The sequence below is a fragment of the Saccopteryx bilineata genome, chromosome 2 (assembly GCF_036850765.1).
Source record: "Saccopteryx bilineata isolate mSacBil1 chromosome 2, mSacBil1_pri_phased_curated, whole genome shotgun sequence".
Taxonomy (NCBI): Eukaryota; Metazoa; Chordata; class Mammalia; order Chiroptera; family Emballonuridae; genus Saccopteryx; species Saccopteryx bilineata.
In genome coordinates this window covers 136,642,452-136,669,082 of record NC_089491.1, presented here as the reverse complement: position 1 = coordinate 136,669,082, position 26,631 = coordinate 136,642,452, and the positions used below count along the sequence as shown (strand labels likewise).

The 26,631-nt window shown below is 42.9% G+C and overlaps 1 protein-coding gene across 1 annotated transcript; it reads right to left on the bottom strand.

Annotated features, from left to right (window-relative positions):
- Positions 1 to 364: 364 nt before the first annotated feature.
- On the bottom strand, positions 365 to 21,515 carry KLHL42 (kelch like family member 42). Its single transcript, XM_066258024.1, has 3 exons — positions 20,644 to 21,515; positions 9,995 to 10,188; positions 365 to 5,053 (listed from the first exon to the last, which is right to left on the bottom strand). Exons 1-3 carry the CDS (start codon positions 21,513 to 21,515, stop codon positions 4,602 to 4,604), a joined length of 1,518 nt encoding a protein of 505 aa, XP_066114121.1. The 3' UTR covers positions 365 to 4,601.
- Positions 21,516 to 26,631: the final 5,116 nt, after the last annotated feature.

The following is a 26,631-nucleotide window of genomic DNA, read 5'->3' as shown; positions in this document are numbered from 1 at the left end:
AAACACAAAATGAATGTTCTAAGCAAGTGCTTCATAGGCATCAATGTATTTATATGACTCATATGATGATGTTTACATTTTAAGCCACACTTGAATTTGAACTCAATATAATCTTTTTAACAAAGTTATCAGTCATAACAAAACTATTCATTCTACAAATAATTGTTTTTCCCCGGAATGACCACTAGATATGAAAACATTGTAGAGACATCTAAAGAGCCCCTATAGTTTTTATTTAAAAAGTGACACAATAATGCAAATTACATTTTCTTTTCTTCACTAGTAACAAACTCTGACATCCATTTGAGAAAGCACCAGCCAACCCTAACAAAGTAATTTCAGCACACTTTTGCACCTCAAAATCGACAATCTTTTACATTTCATCTGTCTCCTATAGGAATGGATAAAAATGGTTCTGTCAAGTGCGGAAGTCAGCATGTGTCAACTGGTGTGTATTTTACATCATGTTCCAAAGTTAGCAAAAGAAAATGACAAATACTCTTATGTGAGTGAATCATAAGGATGGGAAATGCCCTTTATTAACACAAAAGCAAAATGAACTGACTTTTAATCAGGACTCGTGTCTTAATGATCATTTATTAATCTTTATGGGCTTGTTTTAAAGGCATACGTATAAATGCACAGGCAAACGGCTAGCCTCTCCCCTATCCCGACTGCCCTGGCTTTGCGCCTCCGTTTCCACGGCTCAAGCTGTGAGCCCTCAGCTACATAAGCTGTGCTGCCCAGGTAGGCATTTCTAAATAAAGAAGAGAGATATTTTTTCAAAGAAAGAAAAAACAAAGCACAGAGAAGACTATGTAAAGTAGTGGGGGGGGGGGGGAGGCACACCATCCAAAAATAAAAACGTGATGTTCAAATTTAGAGAAAAGCTGGTTCGTGACTGTGAGTAAATCATAAATGGACAGATTGGACCCCAACGGAAGAGGCGGCCAAGCTAGAGAGTCCCAGCGTGTTTCTCGAAAGTGGGAATTTCTGAAGGATACTCTAGTTACAGTTACAGTGAACATTTTTACAAGGTGGTAAGCTCTTCAAGGTCAGGTAGCGTATGTCTATCTGTACCCCCAGTTCTTAGCATTATCCCGCACATGACAGACATGCGGCAAACATTTCTGGGAACCGGAGAACTGAGCAAAATCCCCTCACTGCTTTCCAAGCCATTTTGGATAATATCTACTCACCTAATTCATTCACTCGCCTAAGGCAGGGATGACAAAAACTTCATCTCCCTTCAGACTGGTCACGGATGCCTGGAAGCAGGATGACATGGGTTCTGAGATCAAGTCCTGGCACAGAACGGAAAGGAGGGCCATTCGCTCATCACGCCACCATGAGAGAATGGTGGCGCAGACATTACATATGCCCCGTCCCTGGCTGGGAGGAAGGCACTGACACTCACTCACCCCGATTACCTTTCTTGCTCTGCTGCCTCTCAGACACTCTGCCTTAAGTCACAGCTCACTGAATACTGGTTGACAGGGAAGGCCAAGGCCATTCCATTCGCTCTGTGCTACCAAACAGGTAGTCATAACTTTACCTGGAAATTTGAAAACACAGCATCCACGATGTTCACTAAGTAATTATTTATTGAAAGAGAATAAGCATGTGCTTGATTACTCTCTTTGTAAATAAAGAGCTTTGTCCATCACAATACAACTTTAACTGATATCTGAGGCATTTGGAATTACTTGAGATTTTGGTTCCCCCCCCAAAAAACAACAAAAAAACAGCAGACTTAAACTCTTTGGTATTCAGGCTTACTCTTAATCTACTTATTTCTTACTAGTATCCATAACCTTCTCAGGACTTCATTGTTATGACTTAACCAACACTGTTGAAATAATCAACTCTTTAACATTCATCAGAAAAAGTTTCAAAGAGCACTAAAGGGAGAGGCCTCTAAAACTAAGGGCGTTGAAAAGAAAGCCAGAAAGAATGACAGAACCACTAACCCCCACCACCAATCCACGGTTGGAACTCACTCTGCGGTTCACACCTTTCTCAGTAAGATAGGGTGCTTCAGGCAGGATGGCTACCACTGGGGGCATCCCGTAACCCCCTCTCCATAGTGGGAGGGCAGTGCCCCACTGAAGCATCTTACAAAGGAAAGATAAAGCATTTAGAGAAAGGAAGAAACAGAGAGATAATATCAAAAAACAAAATCCTGGGGGATGAGGGGAGGTTTGCAAAGCAACTCTGCTTCCATCATAGGGAGAATCCTCACTGTAACACTGGCACCAACAAGGGAGCAGAGCTAAATTAAAACGACAGCACAACTGATTGCACAGCAGGAAGGATGAAGTCCCAAACCTACAGACATTGCACAGTCCACGTGGCCCAAGTACTGCTGGCAGTGCAGAGACAAAGCCTTGTTGGAAGTCTGCATACCTTGGAACTGTAATATGTCCACGCACACATACACACACAGAAAAATATGCACATACACACACACATCAAACCTGATTTATAAAAAGAACTTGGTGGATCAGAGTACACTGACACTTGGTCCAAGAATCTAATTATCGGCATTAGGAAAACAGACTCAAAGAATGTAATCGGGAAGAGAATTTGTTGGCAGGACGAATATTGTATTTTATACAATGTAGTTATTTACAAGCTAATTGCTTGTCCAGACCTAATTCAACTGGCTAGAATCTTCTGAATATACAAGGGTAAGCCTTAAAAAAAAAATTAAGTTCTGCAGCAACAGAAATTAACACTATCTAAATAAATTAGATTTTTAAATACATGTAATGAAATTATAGGTCACTAGAAATTCCATTCTATAATGAATATAAATTAATATAAACCTATTATTAAAGAACCATTCCCAGGAAGATTTCAGCTCAGTTTTTTTTTTCTTAAAGGCTAAGTATTTAGGAATAAATGGATATGGCTTAGAAACCCTTAAGTAGTGTTCTAAGTAGAGTACTGATAAGATTAGTTGGTGACAAGATACAGAGATCTGTCTCCATGTCCACAATAAAGGCTTACCTCATTTTAACTAGTAGTATTCCTGAAAAGTTGTGCAAATAAAATTTTTACAATCAGACCTTTTTTAAAAATATACTAGGAGGCCATGATTGTAAAGAGACCCTGTAGAGACCCCTTAGATAAACTGAAGAACTGCTGACGTAATCAACTCCTCTAGGCTGCATGTGCACAGTGAATGCATACTGGAGGCACGCGGTAAGTGTCTGCGGAACGCATGGGTTTGTTGTGACAGTTCTTATTTTTCTGTGGGACTTTCTTAAAGTGAGGCACGCTGTAACTGGAATGTTAGAAGGATGGAATCCCGCACATGGTTTAACTGATTCTTTACAAGAGATCAGAGAAATTCAGAAAGTTTTTCAATCAAAATAAAATTTCTGTACGTATGTGTGTATGTTTTTAAAGAAAGGCTGACCCGTGATTGGCAAAGCTTTTATCTATTGTTAACTGACTTACTGAAAACAAACAACTGCTTGAACTGGGTTCCATCTGATTTAACAACCAAGGCAGGGAGAACTCCTTACCCAACCTCAGCAATACCACCAGATGCCACTCCACCCCTGTGAGAGCCTCACCTCTCTGCAGCCATGCCCACCTCACCCCTCAAAAGCAAAGCATGAGTTAAAAGGCTAAGGTTAAAGCAGAAAGATGCTTGATCTAAATATAATAAGATTTTTTTTCAATCTTAAAAAAAGAAATAACCGAGTCAAATACATTCAATAAAACTAACTGCTCGAAGCAACTGTTTTTCTTATTTGGCATGTCCTTCCCTTCCCGTCGAAATGAAAATTTAAGACCTTTTAAATACTATATTCTCTTTTAAACAATATAGACTGCCTAGCAATGCAACTTATCTGACCACATAAATCTGTAACTCACCACATACATGAAATCAATGATTCTATTTGCCTATTTACTCAGCACCCAGAATTGCAAAAAAAAAAAAAAAAAGACTGGAAAGTAGCCAAGAATGTTTTTATGCAACTTTGGGGAAGGAATGACTGCTCGCAAGGCTTCCCTGGAGAGTTCCATCATTGTACCTTCCTGACAGGTAGTGTGCAAGTCAAGTATCTGAACACAGAACCCTATTTTAAACACACTGGAAGGATATGTGAATATAATTGGGGGAGAGTAAGTGCTGATATAAGTGTCAAGTACATTAATAACAAAAAAACCTTCCACTTAAGGTACCAGCAAGGTTTCAAGTTACCTAAATAAAACAGATTTTAAAATGATCTTTACCGTCCACACCAATTATTGACTTTGGCCCTTTACTAAGCAGACACAAGGACTCTTCTTTGCAAGGATCAGTTTCAGTCACTGGACCAAGGGTATCACATCTGGATGAAAATATCATCATAGATTTGTTCCCATACTTTAAAAACCAATAATTAAAAAAATAATAAAGTTGGTCTCTTCTCCCACAAGTTTTCAAGTAATTAGTTCAAGTAAGCTTATTTACAGCTGTTGTATATGTGACTTACTTTAACCCACATTTTCCTTTTAGAAATGAGTCTCCCTTGAAATGAGACACTATATTTTTTTCTTTTTTTTCTTGAACCAGGTCTCTTTTAAATACCAAGTCAATTCAGTCATGTGTCTGTTTTATTGGGCAGATAAAGAGAGGAAACCAGCAAGTTATGTCCAAAGGCTGGAAAACGCCTAAATGCTTCCCAACTATCTGAAAAGATGTTGTACTTGAGGAAAACTCGATGTTCCAAGCTGGTCGATAGGGTAACGTCTCTGCTCATGATGTAGATGCCATCGTTATGAAGGGCGCAAGTCAAGTTAAGGCCCGATTTGGACGTGTTCTCCTTAAGGTAGAGCCACTGCCGGGTGACAGTGTTGTAGGACTGCACGGTGAGCATGTCCTCGCTCTGGCTGCTCCTCCGGTTGGGCCCCAGTTCATGGAGACACCCCCCCACGATATAGATTGTTTCTTCGACAGACACCATCTGCTGTTTGCGAATGTGGACGTCACACGTTTCAAAGAGTGTCCAGATGTCAGAGGAGGGACAGTACTGCAAAATGTTCATGTTCCGGTCTGAAACAAGAAAAGAAGCCAAATGATGCCACGGCCCTGAGCCACCCCACTAATGGCCCAGGGAGTCAGTGTGCCAAGGCTTATCTCCCCCGAATAACCTGGCACGCAGAGGCAAAACTATTTCAGAAAAGCAGAGGTTGGGAAAACAGTTTTGGAAATGGCTGGGAGGAGATCTGTCTGGACTCGTCCCCACCCACTTCCCATTCATGCATGCCCCTTCTGGAGGAGGCTCTCAGAATCACCGAGGCCAGCAGGTGAGATCCGGGCACATCCCCTCCTCCTTGGCACCCTTATACCTTTTGAAACCACCAGGCCAGTCAACGTAAAAAGAATCAGAGCCTCAAAAATGTCATCAATACCTACAGACTACTGACTACTCAGTGCAGACAACAGGCTGAGCCCCAAGAGGATCTGTTCTTGACAATGGCCTGGACCAGACAAAACCAGTGAGCCAGGCAGGGTTCTCAGGGGCTGTCAAAGGTAAAGGACACAAAGCCACAAGTCAGGAGAAAGGCAAGTCTCACCTCTGGCCTGCAAGCCACAGAATCGCTTGGCAATTCTAATTCCCAGTTGTCACACCAGAGACACACTAACAAAGGCCTTTCCCTCTTGTTGGTCGGTTTCACAGGAGAGCTTGACAGTGTGGATAAAATCAGATAGTAGAGAAAGAACTGCTTCCTCTGACATTATTTTGAATTATTAGCTATTTTAAGGGAAAATAATGCCTACTCTTTTTTTAAAAAATGCTTGTGAAATTTAAAATATTAAAAAAAAATTTTTTTTCTTTCTCCTATAGGAAAGAATATATAGATTATTATAGCCTCACCAGGGGGGGAAACACTGAGTTATCAGAAAGAATGAACTTTTTGTTTGTGGTTGTCTGCTTTGGGTTTTTTTTATTTTGTTTTGTTTCAAGAGAGATGCAGGGAGAAACAGGGACACAGGGCCATCGAGCTGCTCCTGTATGTGCCCTGACCAGGAAATGGAACCAGCAACCTCGGCACTTCCTGACGATGCTCCAACCAGCCGATCTATCCAGCCAGGGCTTAATATATTGATTTTTTTTTTTAGAGAGAGACAAGAGAGAGGAAGGGAGAGAGAGGGGAGGAGGAAGGGAAGCACTAATTTGTTGTTCCACTCAGTCATGCATTCATTGGTTGCTTTCTGTGTGTGCCCTGACTGGGGATCGAACACACGACCTTGTTGTTTCAAAATGATGCTTTAACAGATTGAGCCAACAAGCCAGGGCCACTGCTTGTTGGTTTTTAAAAAAACAACAAAATCTATCAGAATAAGAGACAGCTCAGCCTGGGAACGGACTGTACACACAACTGAAGTGTTCAGCACTCTGAGAGCCGCAGAAGCTGGCATGCACTGCTCCTGCGACAGAGGACCCGCCAACAGCGAGCAAGGACCGAAGAGCTCCACCATCACGCTGGCACGAGACAGGCGCCTCGGAAAGGGGCACAGAGGGAACGGAAAGGAGACCAACCCTGTGTGTGCCCATGCCCCCACCCCGACATTTCAGAACTGTTAACAGCTGCAGGAAACTGTCGTCCTGCTTTCCACCCACACTAACACCTCCCTGTTTTTCTTCTTATTGTAGCTGTTGTGATAAAGCTCATCTAGGAGGAAGCCCAAGGGTGTGGGTTGCCAATCTATCAAAAAAGTGCTCCTTAGTAACCTGGCTTCCCACCGCAGGAATAAAGGACTTATTCTCGGGCAGCTTCGTCTTCCACAGGTCCAGGCCTGAAGGTCTTTCCAGGTCCTCTGTAATCGTTTTCCCTCCTCACTCAACAAGGGCTCAGACCAGGACGAGGTGGTTTGAGTTGGAGGAATGATCTTTCCGCTTTTACATTTAGAGTTGATTCTGAAGTTTAACAAATTTCCCTTCTTCCCTTTCATGGCTACAACTACTTTCAATTGAATTTTTAAGAAATTCTTCGGCGTCTGCCAAAGAATTATAATGACCAAATAACTATCATAAAAATCATGAAAGATAACTTACTAAATTTTAAAAAGTCGCACCTAACTTAAGAAGTCAGCAGGCTAAGAATCCAATTGTAAGTCTTGAATTATTTTTCATGACAATTTTAAGTACAAAAGCACTTTTAGGAAATACTAGGAAGAGCCTAAGTGAAGGAGAAGGGGGCCTTCAGAGGACAAGTAACTGTCCTGCCCGCTCATCTCGGAAAACTCGTTTCCAGTGCTTACACAAACACCCGTCCGCCCACAGCACCTAGCCATCCCATTATGGGGATCTGGCTTGAAGGAACTGGGACAGCAATCACCGTGGGTGGCCCCAGTGAGAAAGGCACATTAGTAATGGCTTTTGAAACTAGGAAAGACACAAGCAAGGGTTTTCCAAGTCAAATCTAAAGAATGTTTACTCAGCCTGGGTCATGGAAAAACTAGGACACCTGCCAGCGGAGGACTCTGGGTGACAAGCTGCCTGTCAGAGCTGCACAGCCCTCCCCAGGAGAGAAGTCCAGGGATTTGTGGGTACAGGTGAGCCCTGGGTGCATGCTGTGTCACAAAATCTAGAGAGGAACCAGAGTTCTTAAAAATGTTCACAGGTGAGTAACTGAATTGGTGTCCTAGGAGAAAAGACGCACATACACACAGGGGCACATATGCCCACCCAGGAATCCCCTGGAGGCCATGGTTTGCTTACACGTATAAAGTTGACCACTGTAACCTGAACATCAATGTTGAAGATAAGAGAATTGAGTGCTAGGTTTGTTTTGTTTTCTTTTCAATTATTTATTAAAGAAAAGCTGGTAATTATCTCCAGTGGACAGTCACTGGCGAGGGACATAAGGCACAGCTTCATGGGTGATGAAAACTTGGGTGAAAAAATAAAGCTCACTGGTCCCCACGGATGCCGCCTTGTCACTGCCTCTTCTTAAATGCGCAAACATGCTACTGGTGGCGAGTTGAAGGGGGGCCCTAAAAAAGCTATGTCTACCTTCTAACCCCCAGAACCTTCAAGTGTGACCTTGTAGAAAAGGTCTTTGCAGACCATCCTCAGTTACCCAGGTGGGCTCTCAATCCAATGAGAAGTGTGCCCTTGTAAGAGACAGAAAAGACACAGACACACAGAGAAGGCGTGAAGACAAAGAGATGGGCAGTATGCAGCCACTAGTCAAGGAACACCTGGGCCCACCACAGCGGGAAGAGGCAAGAAAGGGCTCTCCCCTCAAGCCTGCCAAGGGGGCAAGACCCTGCCGATACCTTGCCTTAGGACTTTGGGTCTCTAGCACTAGCAGGGAACACACATTTCTGTGACTTTAGGCTACAAATGTGTGGTCATTGGTTAAGTCAGCCCAGGGGAAACTAAAACAGCACCCACCATCCTCCCCACCAAATCAACTCTTTAGAGCAGGGGTAGTCAACCTTTTTATACCTACCGCCCACTTTTGTATCTCTGTTAGTAACATTTTTCTAACTGCCCACCCATTTCATAGTAATGGTGATTTATAAAGTAGAGAAGTAGCTTTATTTTATAAAATTTATAAAGCAGAGTTACAGCAAGTTAAAGCATATAATAATTACTTACCAAGTACTTTATGTCAGATTTTTGCTACGTTTGGCAGAATAAATCTTTATAAAACAACTTACTATAGTTAAATCTATCTTTTCATTTATACTTTGGTTGCTCCGCTACCACCCACCATGAAAGCTGGAACGCCCACTAGTGGGCGGTAGGGACCAGGTTGACTACCACTGGGTTAGAGGCTCACTCTAAGAAGTAATCAAAATCCTTTGCGCGCGCGTGTACACACACACACACACTCAGAGTAAGTCAGATGTTCATAAAACACCTTACATTCAACTTCGTCCTCTAACATAAATCCTCAAACAAGACACCTTTGGTTATGGTGAAAAGAATTTGTCACCTACACTTATATTAGCATGTGGATTTCTGTCCTTTACAAAGTTACATACGGCAGCATACAACTGAATGGGGCCACGACTGCTCCATGCTGGTTACCAGCCGGGGCTGGAGAGCTCCGTCCTGCCCATGTCGTACCACAGAGGAGCAACAGGTTATTTCTTTCTGTCCAATACAGTAATAACTTCACTACCTCACTGTGGCGAAATGTCCTAAGGTTCTAGTTATTCCTCTTCCATAGGTTCTAGACTAGCGGTTCTCAACCTGTGGGTCGCGACCCCGGCGGGGGTCGAATGACCAAAACACAGGGGTCACCTAAAGCCATCAGAAAATATATATTTATTATACATTTTTAAATAAAATATGTATTTCCGATGGCTTTAGGCAACCCCTGTGTTTTGGTCATTCTACCCCCGCCAGGGTCGCAACCCACAGGTTGGAAACCGCTGTTCTAGATGTTACCCTTTTTCTTTCCACATTAACTATAAAATGCCCGCCAAAAATGAAAAACATACTGCACAGTTTAATAAACAGCACAGCCACCTCCCACCACTGGTCAGAAAAGACTCTTCTCATCTCGTGTTCTTGCTCCTCCTATGGTGAACAAAAGCCTAGAGCTGAGCTTCCAGGATCTATGGCTCATGCTTGTGCTCAAGGGAGAAGATGAAAGCAAAATTCTACATGGATGCCTGGCAATATATCCCACACTTGTAGATAGGGGGATTCACTGTGTTTGGGAAAAGGGTGGGAATTATCCAGCCCCATCGTAAGATGACAGACTATATGGCTGGCTTTTTCTAGAGCAGAGAGAAGTGCATGCCTCCTTCACAGCTCTCCCCACCCCCTCAATTCTCATGTTCACCCAAAGGCATCAAAGGCCCCTCCTGTCCAAACCACCCATCATACAGGATGTGCGTCCTTCCAGATGTGTAAATATACAGTATGTGATGCACAAAGTCACACTTGTGTACACTGGAGTGTTTTTTCTGCCCCTTCCCCCGCCCTGCCCCAGGCTGCCAAAGCTGACATATAAGAGGACCACTTACCTCTGGTCGTATATCCTCCAATGACATAAATTTTCCCCTTACATTCACATGCAGAGAACTCAGCCAGAGGATTTGGTAAGGGTGCCACAAAATTCCACGCATCCTGCTCAGGATTGTAACATTCAACATTAGAAACGGCCTGCCCACCGATGGCATACAGTTTTGAATTAACAGCCACAAGTTTGAAGTTAGACCTGAAAGACAGAACACAAGGGTCCACAAAGTCAGTTCTTTTGTTCAGTGACAAATAAGACAATGGCATGGGCTGCTAAAGAGTATGGAAGCTATTGGATAGCTCAAGAAAACACTCTCCCAGTTGGGTGCCATTCCGCCTGGGGACAGAGGAATGACCAAATGGCATCTCAGATTTCACTCTCATCCCCCAAAGTCCACAAGAATGGTGTATTCTCTAAACTTTAGCAACTGGAGATAAGCAATTCAATTTAACAAGACCCGAACTTGCTTTGCCTTACACCAGAGCCAAAGACACTCTGCAACTCAATACTTTCTTTTCAGGAGCAAGACCAAGTGGTAAGGGAGAAAAGCACCCGCCCCGTCCCCTGGTCTCTCTATTCGAATGCTTATCTCATTGTTCCTCACTGTGGGTGCTCCGCCCTAGGTACACACCTGCACTGCTTACACAGACAGGCACATGCAAATTTTGGTTGCTAAAGGGAGGTTCAGAGACCCCAGGACCAAGAGCACACCCAAGGAGATCACTGTGCCTCTGTCCTCCATAGGAGGCCATCTTAAATGGTGCTTCCTGACAGGTAAGGTAGGGAGGTAAGCACTGAAATGATTAAAATTATTCCAATCCAGCATTCTTAGGGCATTTACATGTTAACTCAACAAATACTTAAATCAAGAAGTGCTCACCTATCATAATACTAAATAATTTTTGAGAAGAGAAATACTCTGATTTCAAGCCCCATGTTCAGTAATGGAATTAAACACTGCTCCTAGGCTTCCGACACTAGATAAAACTCTTGTAACTTTTGAATTGATGAGACACGATTCATTTCACTGTAGCACACAGGGATTAATGAAGCCCCTGAAGGCCAGGAAGGATGAAGGTTTGAAGTGCTGGGTCAGTCTACCATGTTATGTGCAACAGTCCCAAGTTTACAACAGTATGAGCAGCAGCACAATGCAACAGAAAGACCTGAGGCCCAAGTCACGACGCCCAGGTTGGAGTCCCAGCTCACTGGCAACCAGCTAACTGACGCGCGCCCAAGCACTGAACTCCCTCATCTCTAGCATGGGGCTAATACGCAGCACAGGGCACTCGAGACAGCGAGAGCAAACAGGAAGTACTACACAGAGATAACATGCTAACACTATAATTTCTCCATTTTCTAGTATATGAAATAAAGAGGCCAGACCAGGTGAATTTAGAGGCCACGTCTAATGCCAACACAATGATTTCTTCAGAATGAACAATATCTGAAAAACGAATGGGAATAGTCTACGTGTGAAGAAAGTCTGTAACAAGGCTAGACTAAGAAACAGCAGGCCTGGTCTCCCAAAAGGTTTTAATAAACACTGACACATTCATGATTCAGAACATACGTGAGTGATAGCTACCTACTAAAAAATTAAGATTTTTAAAGGTGCTTGTACTGTTCATACTTAAGTAAACTTTAGTTTAGTTTTTGTTTTTCAAATCAGAGTGTGAATAGAGTACTCTTCATCAAGAAGCTCATATTGCCCATTAAACCCAGCCAGCCATTCAATTTTTCACCCCACAGACCTCACAGAGGTGGCAGTTCCTGGGGGGTCTCTGGTTCATGTTGCTTACCTTTCCTACTGCCAATGGTCCTTAACATCTGACCATGATGCCCTCTCTATGTGTGCAAATTTGGGGGATCAAAGGAAATAAAGCTGGTAAATAAGCACTAAATTTCACCAGCCCACAATTTGTTTTTGCTCCCCATAGGTACACAGATAATAAATTTTGTCGGATTAAAACAGTTTGTAGCATTCATCCAGCATAATCATTTGTCCTGAGCAAACACATAAGGGGCTTCTCTTTGAAGCAGAATGAATAGGCAGTTAAAAGTAAACTCCATCTCTCCTGACCCCAACATGCTTGAATTCACTTGAAGAGAAAGGAAACATTTTTCAACACTGAATTTGTTCTGAGACGAAATTGCCACCCAAAAACAGGCCACTTAATGAAGAACCCTGCTAAGGATGATGAGCCCAGGCTTGTGTGGGGAAATCTCGGTTCCACTGTTTTGACAGCTGTATGACCTTGGACAAGTCACTGAATCTCAGCTGTTCTGAGCCTCAGTCCGCCATGTCCGTCCCCACCCCCACCCCACCCCACCCCCCGTGAAGTAGGTATGAGAAGAGCACACACAGTATCATACATAGTAAGAGTTGAAAAGAGTAACACATGCAAGAGCAGGTCACTTCGAGGGAATGCTTCTCTGCACGTCTGTCATAAGCCTAAGTTTCTCAACTTCAGGAGGGTCAGTTTCTCATTTGTCAACTGCAACTGTGACTGGCCATACTGTACTCTGAGATTCTATTCTGTACAAAGTGCTCTCTCATCCATAAATTCCTTTCGTTTACCGCCTCATTTCCAACTTTCTGAAAATAATTCTTCCACTCTTCATTTCCTGAACAATAAAGGTATGAATTCAAGCTATCAATTATTTTTAAAATTATGATCTCTGCAGTGTTTTTCTTAATATTGATTCCTGACATAATATATTCAGGAGGCAGAAAGAATTTTTAAAGCCAGATAATTTGTTATAGCTTACTTATAGTAAGCTGAAATGAAAGTGAGAAAAACTAGATGACTTAATTTCTACTTTACTCAGAAGAAACAAAAAGCTCTCTAAATCCTTAAAAGCTAAGTAACATAAATCACGGTAAACACCAGTATACAAATATCAGTAACTAACAAAGCTGCACACACTGTAGGGAAGCCGGGTAGCACAGAGGTCTGAGCCGCTGCGGGGAGGCAGGGTGGCGCAGAGGTCTGAGCCGCTGCGGGGAGGCAGGGTGGCGCAGAGGTCTGAGCCGCTGCGGGGAGGCAGGGTGGCGCAGAGGTCTGAGCAGCACAGCGTGCTGGCCCTGTATGTAAATGAGAGTTAATTAAACTCACTGAGCCTCAGTTTCCCCTTTGGAGAAATGAAGGTAATAATAATACTTACCTCACAGAGATGCTATGAGCATGAAATAGGAAATGAGACCTAAAGTAGTGACCATAATAAGCTGCCCAGAGTAAGCGCTCAGGACATGCATCCCATTGCTATGAACTGCTCCACAGAAAAGTTAGTTCCATTCCAGTGAACATTCGAGTGAAATAGCAAGATCCTTTCTCCCCCGCTCAGAAGAGGAGAGGAGTGTACAGTCTCTGACACCGAAGACCTCTGGTCTCCTCTTTCCCCTCCAGCCACCTACTTTCTGCCACTTCCTGATGTACTAACTTCCCCAGGGAACCCTGAAGGAGAGAGGTTAGGAAACAGACGTAGTCACGGTTTCCACCTACCACCTTCTCTGAGACACTCCAGTGTACAAAGTGATTTAAACTGTTGGCCAAAATTATACTGGGAATGGGGGGCGGGCAATGAACAGGCACATAGTTTTCTTTCTTTCACACTATTCTTAGGCTCTACTGCAACATTAACCATGGAGCACAAAGTCTCTCGAAGGTTCCATGACTCTAGAAATGCTATAAGAAACCAAACGCCGGCTCTGAGGATGGGATGAGCTAACGCCATCTCCGCCAGGAGGCCGTTTGTTCAGCTTCTCTCCCAGCCTCGCGGTATTCACACCCAGAACAGGAGGACACACCCCATTCCAATTTCAGAGCAAAAGCGCAGGGCAATAAAAGAGACTAGAAGCAACTTTAGAAATAGAGAAATTAGCTTGACCTGTGGTGGTGCAGAGGATAAAGCACTGACCTGGAGTGCTGAGGTCACCGGTTTGAAACCCCAAGCTTGCCTGGTCAAGGCACATATGGGAAGCAACTATGAGTTGAAGCTTCCCGCTCCTCCCTCCCCTTTCTTTCTCTCTGTCTTGCTCTAAAAAACCCAACAAATAAAATCTTTAAAAAGAGAAATTAATGAACTGACTGACGGTGGCCACAATGGCCAGTTTCTGCAAGTTATCATTAATTCAAGCGAGGAGGGAAAGCAAGCCATTTGATGGGCACGCAAACTTTTACGTGGGAAGAGTTATGTCCCAACAACTCCTGAGATCAAATCCACATTCGGACCACTGGGCAGTGTAGCGTACCTGGACTCGAAAGCATCTTCTCAAAGAGTGATGGGTACTCGCTGCCATTTTCAAGTGTGCGAGCACCTCACTCACCATGTCTTTTTTATCCAGTGCTGGTCATACAGCACCATGATCTCCAGGGCGGAAAGGGCTTCATAAAATCCTGTGATCCTAGGGCTCTTGCCTATCCCTTGTTAATTAAGATTCTGGGATCACGGCACTGTTCAGTGCCTGGGGAAAGCAGGCTGCTCTGCATTTGACCCTGTTGTCAAAGTAAACAGAACAGACACGCCCCGAAAGCAGTGAATCAAAGTGGATGTGAAACGCTGTGGAAGACCTGCCGTTTTCACGCAGGGTCTAAGTCTCCTCCAGTGTTCTGGAGCCCGTGTCGGATGCATTCACCGGAAACCACTGGGCTTCACTCTTACTTGTCTCATCATGTAAACTCAATTATAAACTCTTGCGGGCAAGAACCATGTCATCTTTGTTGTTTATCCAATGGTGACAAGAAAAAGGCCGGACATTTGGCTGTGGTGAAGCTGAGGCACACATGATACAATCTCGAGAAGCAGCACAGGACCATAAAATGTCCGCGCTCCACTTCTTGGAAGAAAATAATTTTTAAAAGGAAAATGTTTAAATCTGCATGAAGACGGTCACTGCCAGTCTATAAGCCATAACTTGTAAATAATCTATATAGTTATGCATATTCAATAAATATTTAAATTTTGGTTACTAGGTACACACCTTCCTTGAGTAATCTACTTAACTTTCTGTGCCTCGGTTTCTGTCTCTGTAAAAAAGTCTGCCTAATATAGTCCTTGTGAAGAATAAGTGAGATCATACGTGCAAAATACCCGTAGTAGGAACAGTAACTAGCACAGACTAAATGTTCACTTAAACAGTATATATTATTTTTCAGCTATTCTAAATAACTACAATGGCTGTTATAGGATTAAAATGTTCACTATATTACATTTTAAATGAATATAAAATTAGCCTGGCCAAGTGATGGCACAATAGATAGAGCATCAGACTGGGACACTGAGGACCCAGGTTCGAAACCCCGAGGTCTCAGGCTTAAGCACAGGCTCACCAGCTTGAGTGTGGGATTGCCAGGTTCAGTGTGGGATCATAGACATGACCCCATGGTCACTGGCTTGAGCGCAAAGGTTGCTGGCTTAAAGACCAAGGTCACTGGCTTGAGCAAGGGGTCACTGGCTCAGCTGGAGACCCCAGTCAAGGCACGTATGAGAAAGCAATCAATGAACAGCTAAAGTGCTGCAACTATGAGTTGATGCTTCTTATCTCTCTCCCTTCCTGTCTGTCTCGGCCTCTCTCACGGGCTAAAAAAAAGAATATAAAATTACACATTGGATTTTATAACAGTAACATAAAAATATATGCCACAACTCAACAAACCATGCATTGCAAACGTCTACTATCTTGGCAGTAGGCCTACATAAGCATTGAATAAGTAATTGGACCCAACTGGAAGGGAGAGAGACAAATGTAAACAAAAACTTTCAATTCAAAGTGGGAGTTTGCTAGAGGAGCACAGAGTTTAAACACAAAATTAAGGGTTCAGGAAGGGACTGCTGGTTTTGAGTACGTCAGATCTGAGTCAAAGGATGAGGGAGAGAAAGAAGGGTGCAAACGCCCCAGCTGGGTGACTGTGGATAAAGCATCGTCCTGGCGAGTCAAGGTCACAGGTTCCTCTTCCAAACTAACTTATCAGTACTATGTAAACCTAATCAAAATCCCAACAGGACTTGACAAGCTGATTCTAAAGTTTATGTGAAGAAAATGTGCAAAAAAGCCAAGAGAATTTAAAAAATAATAATAATAATAAAAGGTCCTCTGTTCTACCAGACAATAAATACAATATGGGTGGGCAAAAGTCAATCGATTTACAGTTGTTTGTATGGCAAAAGACATGCAGGTTATGATTATTACACTAGCTTTATTAACTTAAAAGAACATCACTCACATCTATAAACCTTCTTTTGCTCAACCCATAGATTACCAAGCTACCATAACTTTAAAATGTGTTACTGATGCAAGAAGAGCCAATCTGCCAATTTGAAAAAAGGAAAATGAGCATGATGACTAGTTTTTCAAAACACAGTGAAAAGGATTGAGGCTCTTGGGACATTCACAAAACCTGTAATAACCTCACACTAAACCTTAAGTGAAAAATCCCAAGCAGATTCAGATCCAAATGTAAAAATGCAAGATAATGAGACAGATGAGTAGTTATATATTCTCAGCTTATAGAATACTTTCTTTTGCGAGATAACAAGCCCACAGAACAAAACACAAATCTGACCACAAAAAAATTTTAAATATCTTCATATGAAACTGAAGTCCAAACTTGGAGGGTCACAGACCAGTGCTGGCCTCATTTCACTGGGTCTGCAAAGTTTTTCTTCTTTTTTGTTGGTTTGTTTTTTAAATGGAGTAAGCTGCTAACATTTTAAAAATCAGGATATTGGTCCTAGCCAGATAGCTCGGTTGGTTAGCCTAACCCATCATCATCCCGAAGCACAGAGGTTGCCGGTTCAATCCCTGGTTAGGGCACATACAAGAACAGATTAATGTTCCTGTCTCTCTCTCTCTCTCTCTCTCTCTCTCTCCCTTCCTCTCTCACTAAAAATCAATAAAAAATAAATGTTAAAATAAAAAAACAACAACAACAGGATATCTAGTTGTCTGGTAACATCATTTCTCACTACCACTTGGCAATAACTAGCTTTGGCTGAGAGGTAGAGACCCCCCGTGATGGGGTAATAGCTCTCTGGTTCATCACAACTCCCACCTTCTACTCACTGACTTTATGTCCCTCATCCCGGGTTAGGCATTTTTGAACCTTATGATAAAATAAAGGCAGAGGAAAACATATGTAACATTACTTAACAGACAAGAAAGTAATGTATAGCTACTTAAATATAACATAAAATATGAAAAAGATAAGCCAATTTTTTTAAAACTTGGCAAAGACCACTTACAAAAGTATACAAGTGGCTGATAATCATATGAAAAGAATAATCTCTTATGGGAGACATTCACACCAGTCACCTATCCAGGGATCCCAGGAATTTGCCACAAAGAACTCATATATATCAGGTAAGGTATGCACACATATACCAAGATGTTCAATATAGTATTGTTTACAATGATAAGTGGAAGCAATCTCAATGCTCAAGAATAGCCGACCTGTGGTGGTGCAGTGGATAGAACATTGACCTGGAACACTAAAGTAGCTGTTTGAAACCCTGGTCTTGCCTGGTCAAGGAACATATAAGAAGTAAACAATGAACAACTCAAGTAAAGCAACTATGAGTTCATGGTTCTCTCTCTCTCTCTCTCTCTCTCTCTCTCAAAAATCAATAAAATCTGTTTTAAAAATGCTCATGGATAAAAGAAAAGCTAATTAATTAAATTATGGTACATCCATGGGCTGGAATACTACATGGCTATTAACAAGAGTGAAGTAAGTTTATGTTTGTTGATACAGAAAAAACTGTCAGATACAGTAATGTTGAGTGGAACTATCATAAAGTGCTATAATAATCAGCATACTTAATCAATTTGAGTTAAAATATACATGTATAAGTTACAGGCCCTGACAAGTTGGCTCAGTGGTAGAGCATCAGCCCAGTGTGTGGATGTCCTGGGTTCGATTTCTGGCCAAGATACACAGGAGAAGTGCCCATCTGCTTCTCCACCTTTCCTCCTCTCCTTTCTCTCTCTCTCTTCCCCTCCCGCAGCCAAGGCTCCATTAGAGCAAAACTGGCCCTGGGCGCTGAGGATGGCTCCATGACTTCCGTCTCAGGCACTAGAATGGCTCCGGTTGCAATGGAGCAACACCCCAGATGGGTAGAGCATTGCCCCTTGTGGGCTTGCTGGGTGGATCCTGGTCAGATGCATATGGGATTCTGTCTCTGCCTCCCAGATTCTCACTTCAGAAAAATACAATAAAAAAATGAAAAAATAAAAAATATATATACATGTATAAGTTACATATACACCCCATATGTATATCATATTCATTTTCCCTGTTAAACACTATCAACATATTTATATTTATATAAACATTTATAATTTAACATAAGTATGTATATAACATTTTTTACACTACAGTTTTTCATGTCATTTGTAATTTTTCTAAGCATGTATTCAGGGATTATGTGAATATGTTTTTTTTCCAAAAAGGACAGAAAGAGTATTCCTAAAAAAAAAAAAAAAAAAAAAAAAAAAAGGATTACTAAGGATTTGTCAAGAAAGAATTTGATGAGGTATTGTGTGACAGTTGTGGAGCTCGGGGAGACACATAGAGCACCAGCTGATACATCTGGAGACACCTATATAGAGGTGACAGACCACCTGCTGAGATCTTTAACCCTAATCTGAGCACCACTCATAACCATTGAATGTTCTTTGTTGCTTCAAATAAAGTTCCTAGAATTTGATAAAAATAACACTTCTGATACAAAATTTAAATACACTATTATCTCAGCAGTAGAAATAATGCACTAAACAGGTGCTGGAAGAAGATACGCTAACCTGTAGATGGTTATTGCCTCTGAGAAGCAGGAATAGCAGTGATAATCTTTCTGCTTCTTTATTCTTTTCCATTTTCTAGTTTTCTAGAATAACTATGTATTATTTATAACCATCAGAAAAAGAAACACCAAAATAAATTTTAGATTATAGCAGAAAGCAAGCTAATGTTTCGCCCTGGCCTGGGGTGCTCTTCAGTGAAGTAAATATGTATGATGCCTCCCCCATTCCATTTAAGATTTTCTTTGATGGCCAGTGAATTCCCCAGCTCCCTGCTCTGTACTTCAGGGCAGGAAGCATGGTGGGGCTAGACACAGATGGACCAGAAGAAACAGTATTCTTGTCCTTTCTTGGGTAACACTGATTCTTCTCCCTATTTAGGAATGGCTCTAGGCCACCTGGGGCCTTACCATCTTTATTTCCTACCGCCTCCTCCTGTATCTGCTTTGCTCTTGTTTTCCTATTCTTTTCCTGACTCCTTTCTCTACCCATGCCCCCCACCCAACTCCTCCTTTTCTCTTCCTTTATTCAAGTCACCCAAGGTCATGTTGGGAGGAGGGCTTTGCAGAATGGAAAAGGAGAAGGTTAGAATAAGTGGATGTACTACCATAAGTGACCACTTCCAGGCTCAAGTTTTGCGTCAGTAACGATAACTACCTGGGGAGGAAGTGAGATGCAGAAGCGAGGATAGCAGTAAGAAAGGCATCCCCATGCAGGTCAGATTAGTACAGTCCTAATGGTTATCTCCCAATCACAGAGTGCGTGCTGCCCCAGTGAGGAAGGCTTCAAATTCATTAACAACGACAAAAATCTCCCAAAGTCAGTGTTACAGGTTACTGCCTAATGTGTCATCATTCTAAGGATCAGAGCCTAAAAAATAAAAAATCTAAAAATAAAAGCAAAATTAAAGAACAGCTTTAAGTATCCTAGGAAACCACAACATACAGTGTGTCTGTAAAGTCATGGTGCACTTCTGACTGGTCACAGGAAAGCAACAAAAGACTATAGAAATGTGAAATCTGCACCAAATAAAAAGGAGAACCCTCCCAGTTTCTGTAGGATGATGTGGCAGCATGTGTGCATGAGCAGATGATGACGTAACACCGTGTATACAGCAGAGCAGCCCACGGCCATGCCAGTTGAGATGTGGACAGTCAGTAGAGATGTGGACGGTACAGAGGAAAGTTCAGTGTGTTCTGCGGCTCACTAAATTTGAATCCGTGACCAAAGTGCAACGTGAATACCAGCACGTTTATAACGAAGCGCCACCACATAGGAATAACATTACTCGGTGGGATAAGCAGTTGAAGGAAACCGGCAGTTTGGTGGAGAAACCCCGTTCTGGTAGGCCATCAGTCAGTGACGAGTCTGTAGAGGCTATACGGGATAGCTACCTAAGGAGCCCTAAAAAATCTGTGCGTGAGCCCACATCGAACTGCACTGAATAGGTATGAAACTGGGAGAGTTTTCCTTTTATTTGGTGATTTCACATTTCTATCATCTTTTGTTGCTTTCCTGTGACCGGTCAAAAGTGCACCATGACTTTACAAAAGTGCACCATGACTTTACGGACACACTGTAATTTCTCCCCCGACTGGGATAAAGGCAAAGAAAGTCATTTGCCTAAAAACACAATACCTGCGAGGAAACTGCTCAACTATTGGCTTCACTGGAGCCTCTTCTTCCTTGAAAGTTCTTAGTTCATTGGGAACTTTGCCAGAGTCAAAGCCAACAACAGCCCAGATGTCATTCCTACCTCAGCACAACCTACTACTGCTCAGTAAATATCAGGGGAATGAATAAATAAACAAGTGAATGAATGAGAAAGCAGCGGAGCTCTGCTGGGTGCTTACCTCTTCTGGTTCATGGAGGCCACCTGCAGCCACTCGTTGGTGCTGGGGTTGTAGGAATGCGCAGCGGAGATCTCCTGGCTAGTGATCCTGTACCCGCCCACTATGAATAGGTAGTTGTCCAGGATGGCAGACCCGTAACCCCTGACATTCACCAGATCGGGGGGAAGGTTGTTGGCCAGCGGGAACCAACGTTCAGTCATCTCCTCGTACCTGAGCATGGACGGGGGTTCCCCCTGGTAGGGGTGAGGGGCCAAGGGTCCCCCCAAGAAATCCCCCAGGGCCACGAGGACAGGAGTGCCAGTCATCCGGGCCTCCTTCAGCCTCTGCTTCAGACTGACGTCCCCTGGGGCTTGAGCAGGAGACCCCAGGAGGTGGAACTGGGGCTTGCACAGCACCTCGTGGAAGTGGACCACCATGAAGCGCAAGCAGGCCTCCTGCAGGTCGGGCAGCCCGTACACCTGCGCGAGGCGGTACAGCTCCAGGCAGTTGGTGAGCCGCACCTGGGACAGCAGCAGCTGCAGCAGGGACGTGACCTGCAGGAAGGAGGCCGCTTCCACCAGCTCGGACAGCAGGCTCGCCTCGTCCATCTCCTCCTCCTCGGCCGCGCCCCCGCCCGTCTCTCCCCGCGGGCCCAGCAGCCAGCCCTCGCGGGCCCCGCCGGCGTTGATGAAGTCCAGCACCAGGCGCAGGCCCGGGGCGCTGAGGCCGCGCAGCTGCTGCACCTCGGGGCCGCCGGCCTCCTGGCCCAGGGCTTCGCGCATGCCGGAGCGGTAGAGGGCGCGGAAGTAGTCGCTCTGCTCGATGAGCTTCCTCTTGCTCACCGGGTAGCAGCGGTCCTCCAGGCGGATCTGCACCATCTCCTCCGCCGACATGGCCGGGGGCCCGGGGGCCGCCGGGGGGCCCGCCAGCTCTGCGCGCTCGCTCCCCCCGCCCGCGCTCGCCGGGTTCCGGGTTGGGCGCCGCCGGGCCGGCGTCGGAGGAGGAGACGGGGCGGAGGGGCCGCCGCTGCCGCCCGCGCCCGCCCACCCGCCCGGCCTGCCTGGGTCCCGGCGGCGCGGCCGGTCCCGGGGCGGCTCAGTCTCGCTCTGGCGGCGACGCTGCCCGTTGCTCCCGCTCAGCACCAAAAAAGGGCCGCTGGCGCGCGCCGGGCGGGAGGCGGCCGCCGTGCTCGCGCGGGTCGTCCGGGGCCGCGTCCGCCGGGAGGGGATCCCCACCCCCGCCCGCAGCCTCCTCCCACGCCGCGCTCCGCACTTCCGCCGGCGGGACCCTTGGGCAGCCAACCTGCGGCCGGGAGCCGGCTCCCCGGGAGCGCTGGCGGCGGCGGGGAGGCGGGGAGGCGCCGCAGCCTCCCCCGCACGCCCGGCCCCGCGGCTGCAGCCGGCGGGGGTCTGCCGCGATGCTCCTTGGGCCCGAAGGCGAGATGGAGCCAACGTGCTTTTTCTTCCACGCTGCTTTACACGGCGGAGAAGAGAAGAAGAGCGAAAGAAACGGGCATGGGAGGAAAGGGATGCAAGTCTGGGGTCCAGGTGGTCAAAGAGACAGCAAAGCGCGCTTGGTGTCCCAGGTGGGCTGAGGCTCGCTGTCCGTCTCCTGACATGAGGGTGAAAGCTAGAGCTGGGTCTTCCGAGTGGTCACAGTGCAGGAGCCATCTTGCAGAAAGTCTTGCCAGTTGGCAGCAGCTTCTGCGGGGCTCAGAGCACGGGGAGCACCCGATGTAAAGGACTGGGAAGCAGAGGAGCTTATATTTCTGCAGCGGGCTGTTGTCCGATTTGTGCTATTAAAAGAAAGAAGAACAACTCAACTAAAGTTAGATCTCGTGCTTTCTTTTTTCTAACATATGGGAAAGTCATTGCTTTCCCTATTTCGGCTTGGTTGGGCTAGTCATTACGAAATGTTATCTTTGGACAGAAGGTCTGGCCATTTTTTGCTCGTTTTTGCCTACAGAGGTGACTTTTCTTGCCACCTTCTCATCCTTCCTTCCCCTCCTTTCCCCTCCCGTCCCATCCCTCCTCTCTGATAACTGCTTAAGGAAGGACCACTTCTTCCCCACCTTCTTTCACATCGCAAATAGAAAGCTCAATCCAAATAATACGAAGGGCCTTGCCTTGCGTTCCCATGAGATATGAATTAATCCTGGGGAAGAGTAGGATTGGGAGGAAGCAAAGGCTTTGTTCACTCTTATATATATCACACACACACACACACACACACACACACACACACACCCTTGAAAACTTTCCCAGACTAAGATTTGAGAACCAACTATAATAGTCCTTAACTTGAAGGGAATGTGTATTTGGCCTTTGTTTTTTTTATTAGAAGTTCAGCTTCTTCCTTACCAGACAAGTTGTTAAATAACACCTTCTTCATAAGTATGTTTCCCCTATTTCAAACAGAAGATACCTCCAAAGCTGATTAACGTTTTATCTTGGGAGGGGGAAAGTTAGAAACAAGAGAAGAAAGTCATATCTGTAAAACAAGAAATCTTTCAACGCATTGGTTACATTCTTTTCTTAGCTGCTTCATAGTTAAGGTGATGTCATCCATTATTTTCTTTATAATGCACCATGTATATGGAACTAAAAATTTTAAAGACATAGAAAAACTTCTATTAGATTCTGGCCTCCCTGAGAAAAGTGAAGAAAATAAAGATGGATTTATGACTTGCCTGTTTGATCCTGTGAAAACTTCTAGTTTTTCACCTTGTTTCGCCTGGCCTTTATCATTACTAATAAAACTTTTATTCTCACATGGATCTCTCATGCCTGTTCTCAATGTGGGTGCAGTTGAGATATTCTAAGTTTTGGGGGAGTGAGTGACCATGAGTTTAGCAGCCTCTTTGGGAAGATAAAGTGCCATATCCAGAATTAGGCATTTTGCTGGGGAACTTGTGCTGCAAAGTGTCCCCTGTGTCCAAGAGACTTGGACCTGGCGTTTATTTGTGCCTCTGTCAGTGACAATGCCAGATTCAGTGGGTCAGCTAAGAAGAACAGGCTCTTAGTCTTTCCTCTGTCCCTTTACACTCTTTCATCAATGGATGCTTTTGTTTCCCAACTGTAATAGATATGCCTCTGACTGGTATTTTCTTACCTTTTAAAAACAGACCAAAAAAAAAAAATCACGCTCAAAGAATGATGTGCTTTAGAAAGGCAATGCATGCACAGTAATACTATCAGAGCAAGATCTACTCTGACAGGGAAATATGGGGTGTTAGTTTGACAACACTGGGTACTGATCCTGTAAGCTTTTTGGCCCCAACATGATACCATCATTTAGGAAGCATCTTAAAAGATGAAGTCATTTAAGAAACCCACAGTAAGCTTTCTGTTAAACTAGAAGTGCAATAATATAGATTCCTTTATTTACAAAAGACCTAAAATGTGATATCTAAGCTTCATGAAAATATAGCTTATGTGTAACTGGAGGCAGAAGTTTATAGATCTGTTATTGACTGATCATTGAATAATAAAGACTGGCCCTTGCGGTAACTGATTCACTTCAAGCACTTCACATCACAGTCTGTTTTGCAGAAGGTTAAAATAATGTTTAAACACAGAGTTAAGCTATTTCTTTCAGAAATTATGGAAAAGATACCTTTTGACCTAGAATGGAAAAAAAAAATCCAAGTACAAGATGTTTATCTTAATGTTGCTTTTAATAATTAAAAATGGAAAACAGTGTCCAATAGTTGCAGTTAACATTTCCTGAATGTTACAATGTTCATTATATGCCAGGCCTGTTAGGCTTTGCCTGGACCACAGTACTGTTTTTATACCATTTATAGCTGAGGAAGCTGAGGTGCACAGTAAATTTTCATACATGTGGAGAATGAAATACTGTGCAACTATTACAACTTTTGTTGTAGAAACATCTTTCTTTAGAGACACTGAAAAATATAAATTTATACTGGATTTTTAAAAATCAGATTCTAGAACAGTATGAATCCATTTATGTAAAATCCATGTATCTGTTGTTGTTTTTTAAGAGAGGTTTCTAGAAAGAGGTTTACCAAAATGATAAGATTATAAGATCTCAAATAGTTTTTATTTTTTGTATTTTTTCTTTATGGTTTGGGTCTTTTAAATGACTGTGTATCAATTTAATAAAAGCAAAACATGTAAAGAAAATTAATGACATTTAAACTTCTTAGGCCTTATTTCTTTAAAGTAATTTACATTAATTATGTCAAGTGATGAAATGAAAATGTTAAGTAAAAATACAAGAAGCATCTTTAAAATAAGGATGAAATATTGGCTGTTTTTCAAATCTTTCAAATTCAATAAACCGATGCAATTACTTCACTACCACTCAAAAATTATCTCTATTTTTAGTCTCTCAAATATTTCTAAAATTACTACTTTTTGTTTTGTTTTTTAACAAGCATAACCAAATTTTCTTTTTATTAAAGCATATGGGGCAATTTAAACAAATTAAAAGTAGCACAGTTCTTAAAATGGCTTTATTATATCTGATTGAACATCTACACATAGGCAAAACTTTCCATTTATTTCAGTCACCTAGATCAGTGTTTTTTAAACATCTTAGGAAATCACTTGGGACACTTATAAAAATAAAAATTCTGCTTCCCACACCAGAGCTACTAAATCAGGCTCTTGGGAAAGATGAGTATCTTTTAAGGTAGAAAGCTCATTTTTGAACCCCTCTGAAGAGTGCCCAATTGGAAATAAACATAATACATCATTGCAGTGCAATGATTCTGGGTATTTGATATAATTTGTACAAAAGCTGTTAGGCAATGTTTTATTTAGAGTTATAGTTGCTTTCTGACTTCTGCAACTTCATCTCACCTGGACAAGTTTTGAGATTAGATGTTTCTGGGCCCGATATCTCATCCTATTGTGTATTCCTCCCCCTGCCCCGCACTCCATGTTCTAGCTCTTCAAAATACTTCGCTTTAAGAAGTTACTGTTTTCAGACTCAATCTTTATGCAATCACCAAAAAATATTGTTTAAATTTCAGGGGGTATTTTATTCAATTTATTTGCTTTTAAAATTTTAAAGCTTTCTTTTGCATTGGAATTTGTAGACTCTTTACAATGCAACTTTGACCTTCACTTGAACATCATTTGATAGCAAGAGGATTAAACAATTGTGGATTGTTCTATTATCCCTACAGGGAACATGAGAACTTCAAGGAATTACACATCACACAAAAGAAACTACATTTAATGTGACTAAAAGATGTGGAGGTTAGAAGGTTAGAAAGTAGACTTTCCAGTTTATGTCCCCAGGGCATGAACTAATTGAAATAGCTATGCAATCTCATAGGAAAAATGGAGTAATTTTTTATTCATCTGGTCCCATTAGGAAACTTGTCTTCTCTCTCCCCTCGGAATAGATGGAATAGTCAGATTATTTGCAGGTAAGCAACTGAAACTTGCTTCATGTGAGTTCATTAGCATAAAATATTTATTACTTTTAGTGTATTTTGATGTGCCTTATGCCAAGGTTAGGAGTTAATTCATGATATAATTTCTGATTAGAAGAAAGTGAATGTTTTGTTTTTAAAATTATTTAGTCTTTTGGATATGTTCCTCTTTATTACTGATTACTAATATATATTTATGTTCCTAAAAATCAAAAGATGAGATAATTAGGCTATATTAGAAAGATGGAGAGATGAAAGTTCAAAGAATGTTAAGATTTTTGTGTCAAGTCAGTGAATGAGTTATGGTGCAAAAATATAAGAAAGAAATACAGATCACAGGATAGGAAAAGTTTATTTAAATAAAAAGAGAGTAGTTCATTACTTTAACTTTATGCCTGAAGCTGACAACCACTAATGCTTTGTATAAAAATGGGAACACAAAAAACAATAGTTTATCCTCTGAAACTAATTTGTCGTTTTGCTTTTCTTTTCTTTTTTAGATTTTATTTATTGATTTTAGAGAGAGGAGTGAGAGAGAGAAAGGCGGGGGGGGGGGGGGAGGCAGCAGGGGAGGGAGGGAGGGAAGCATCAACTCATAG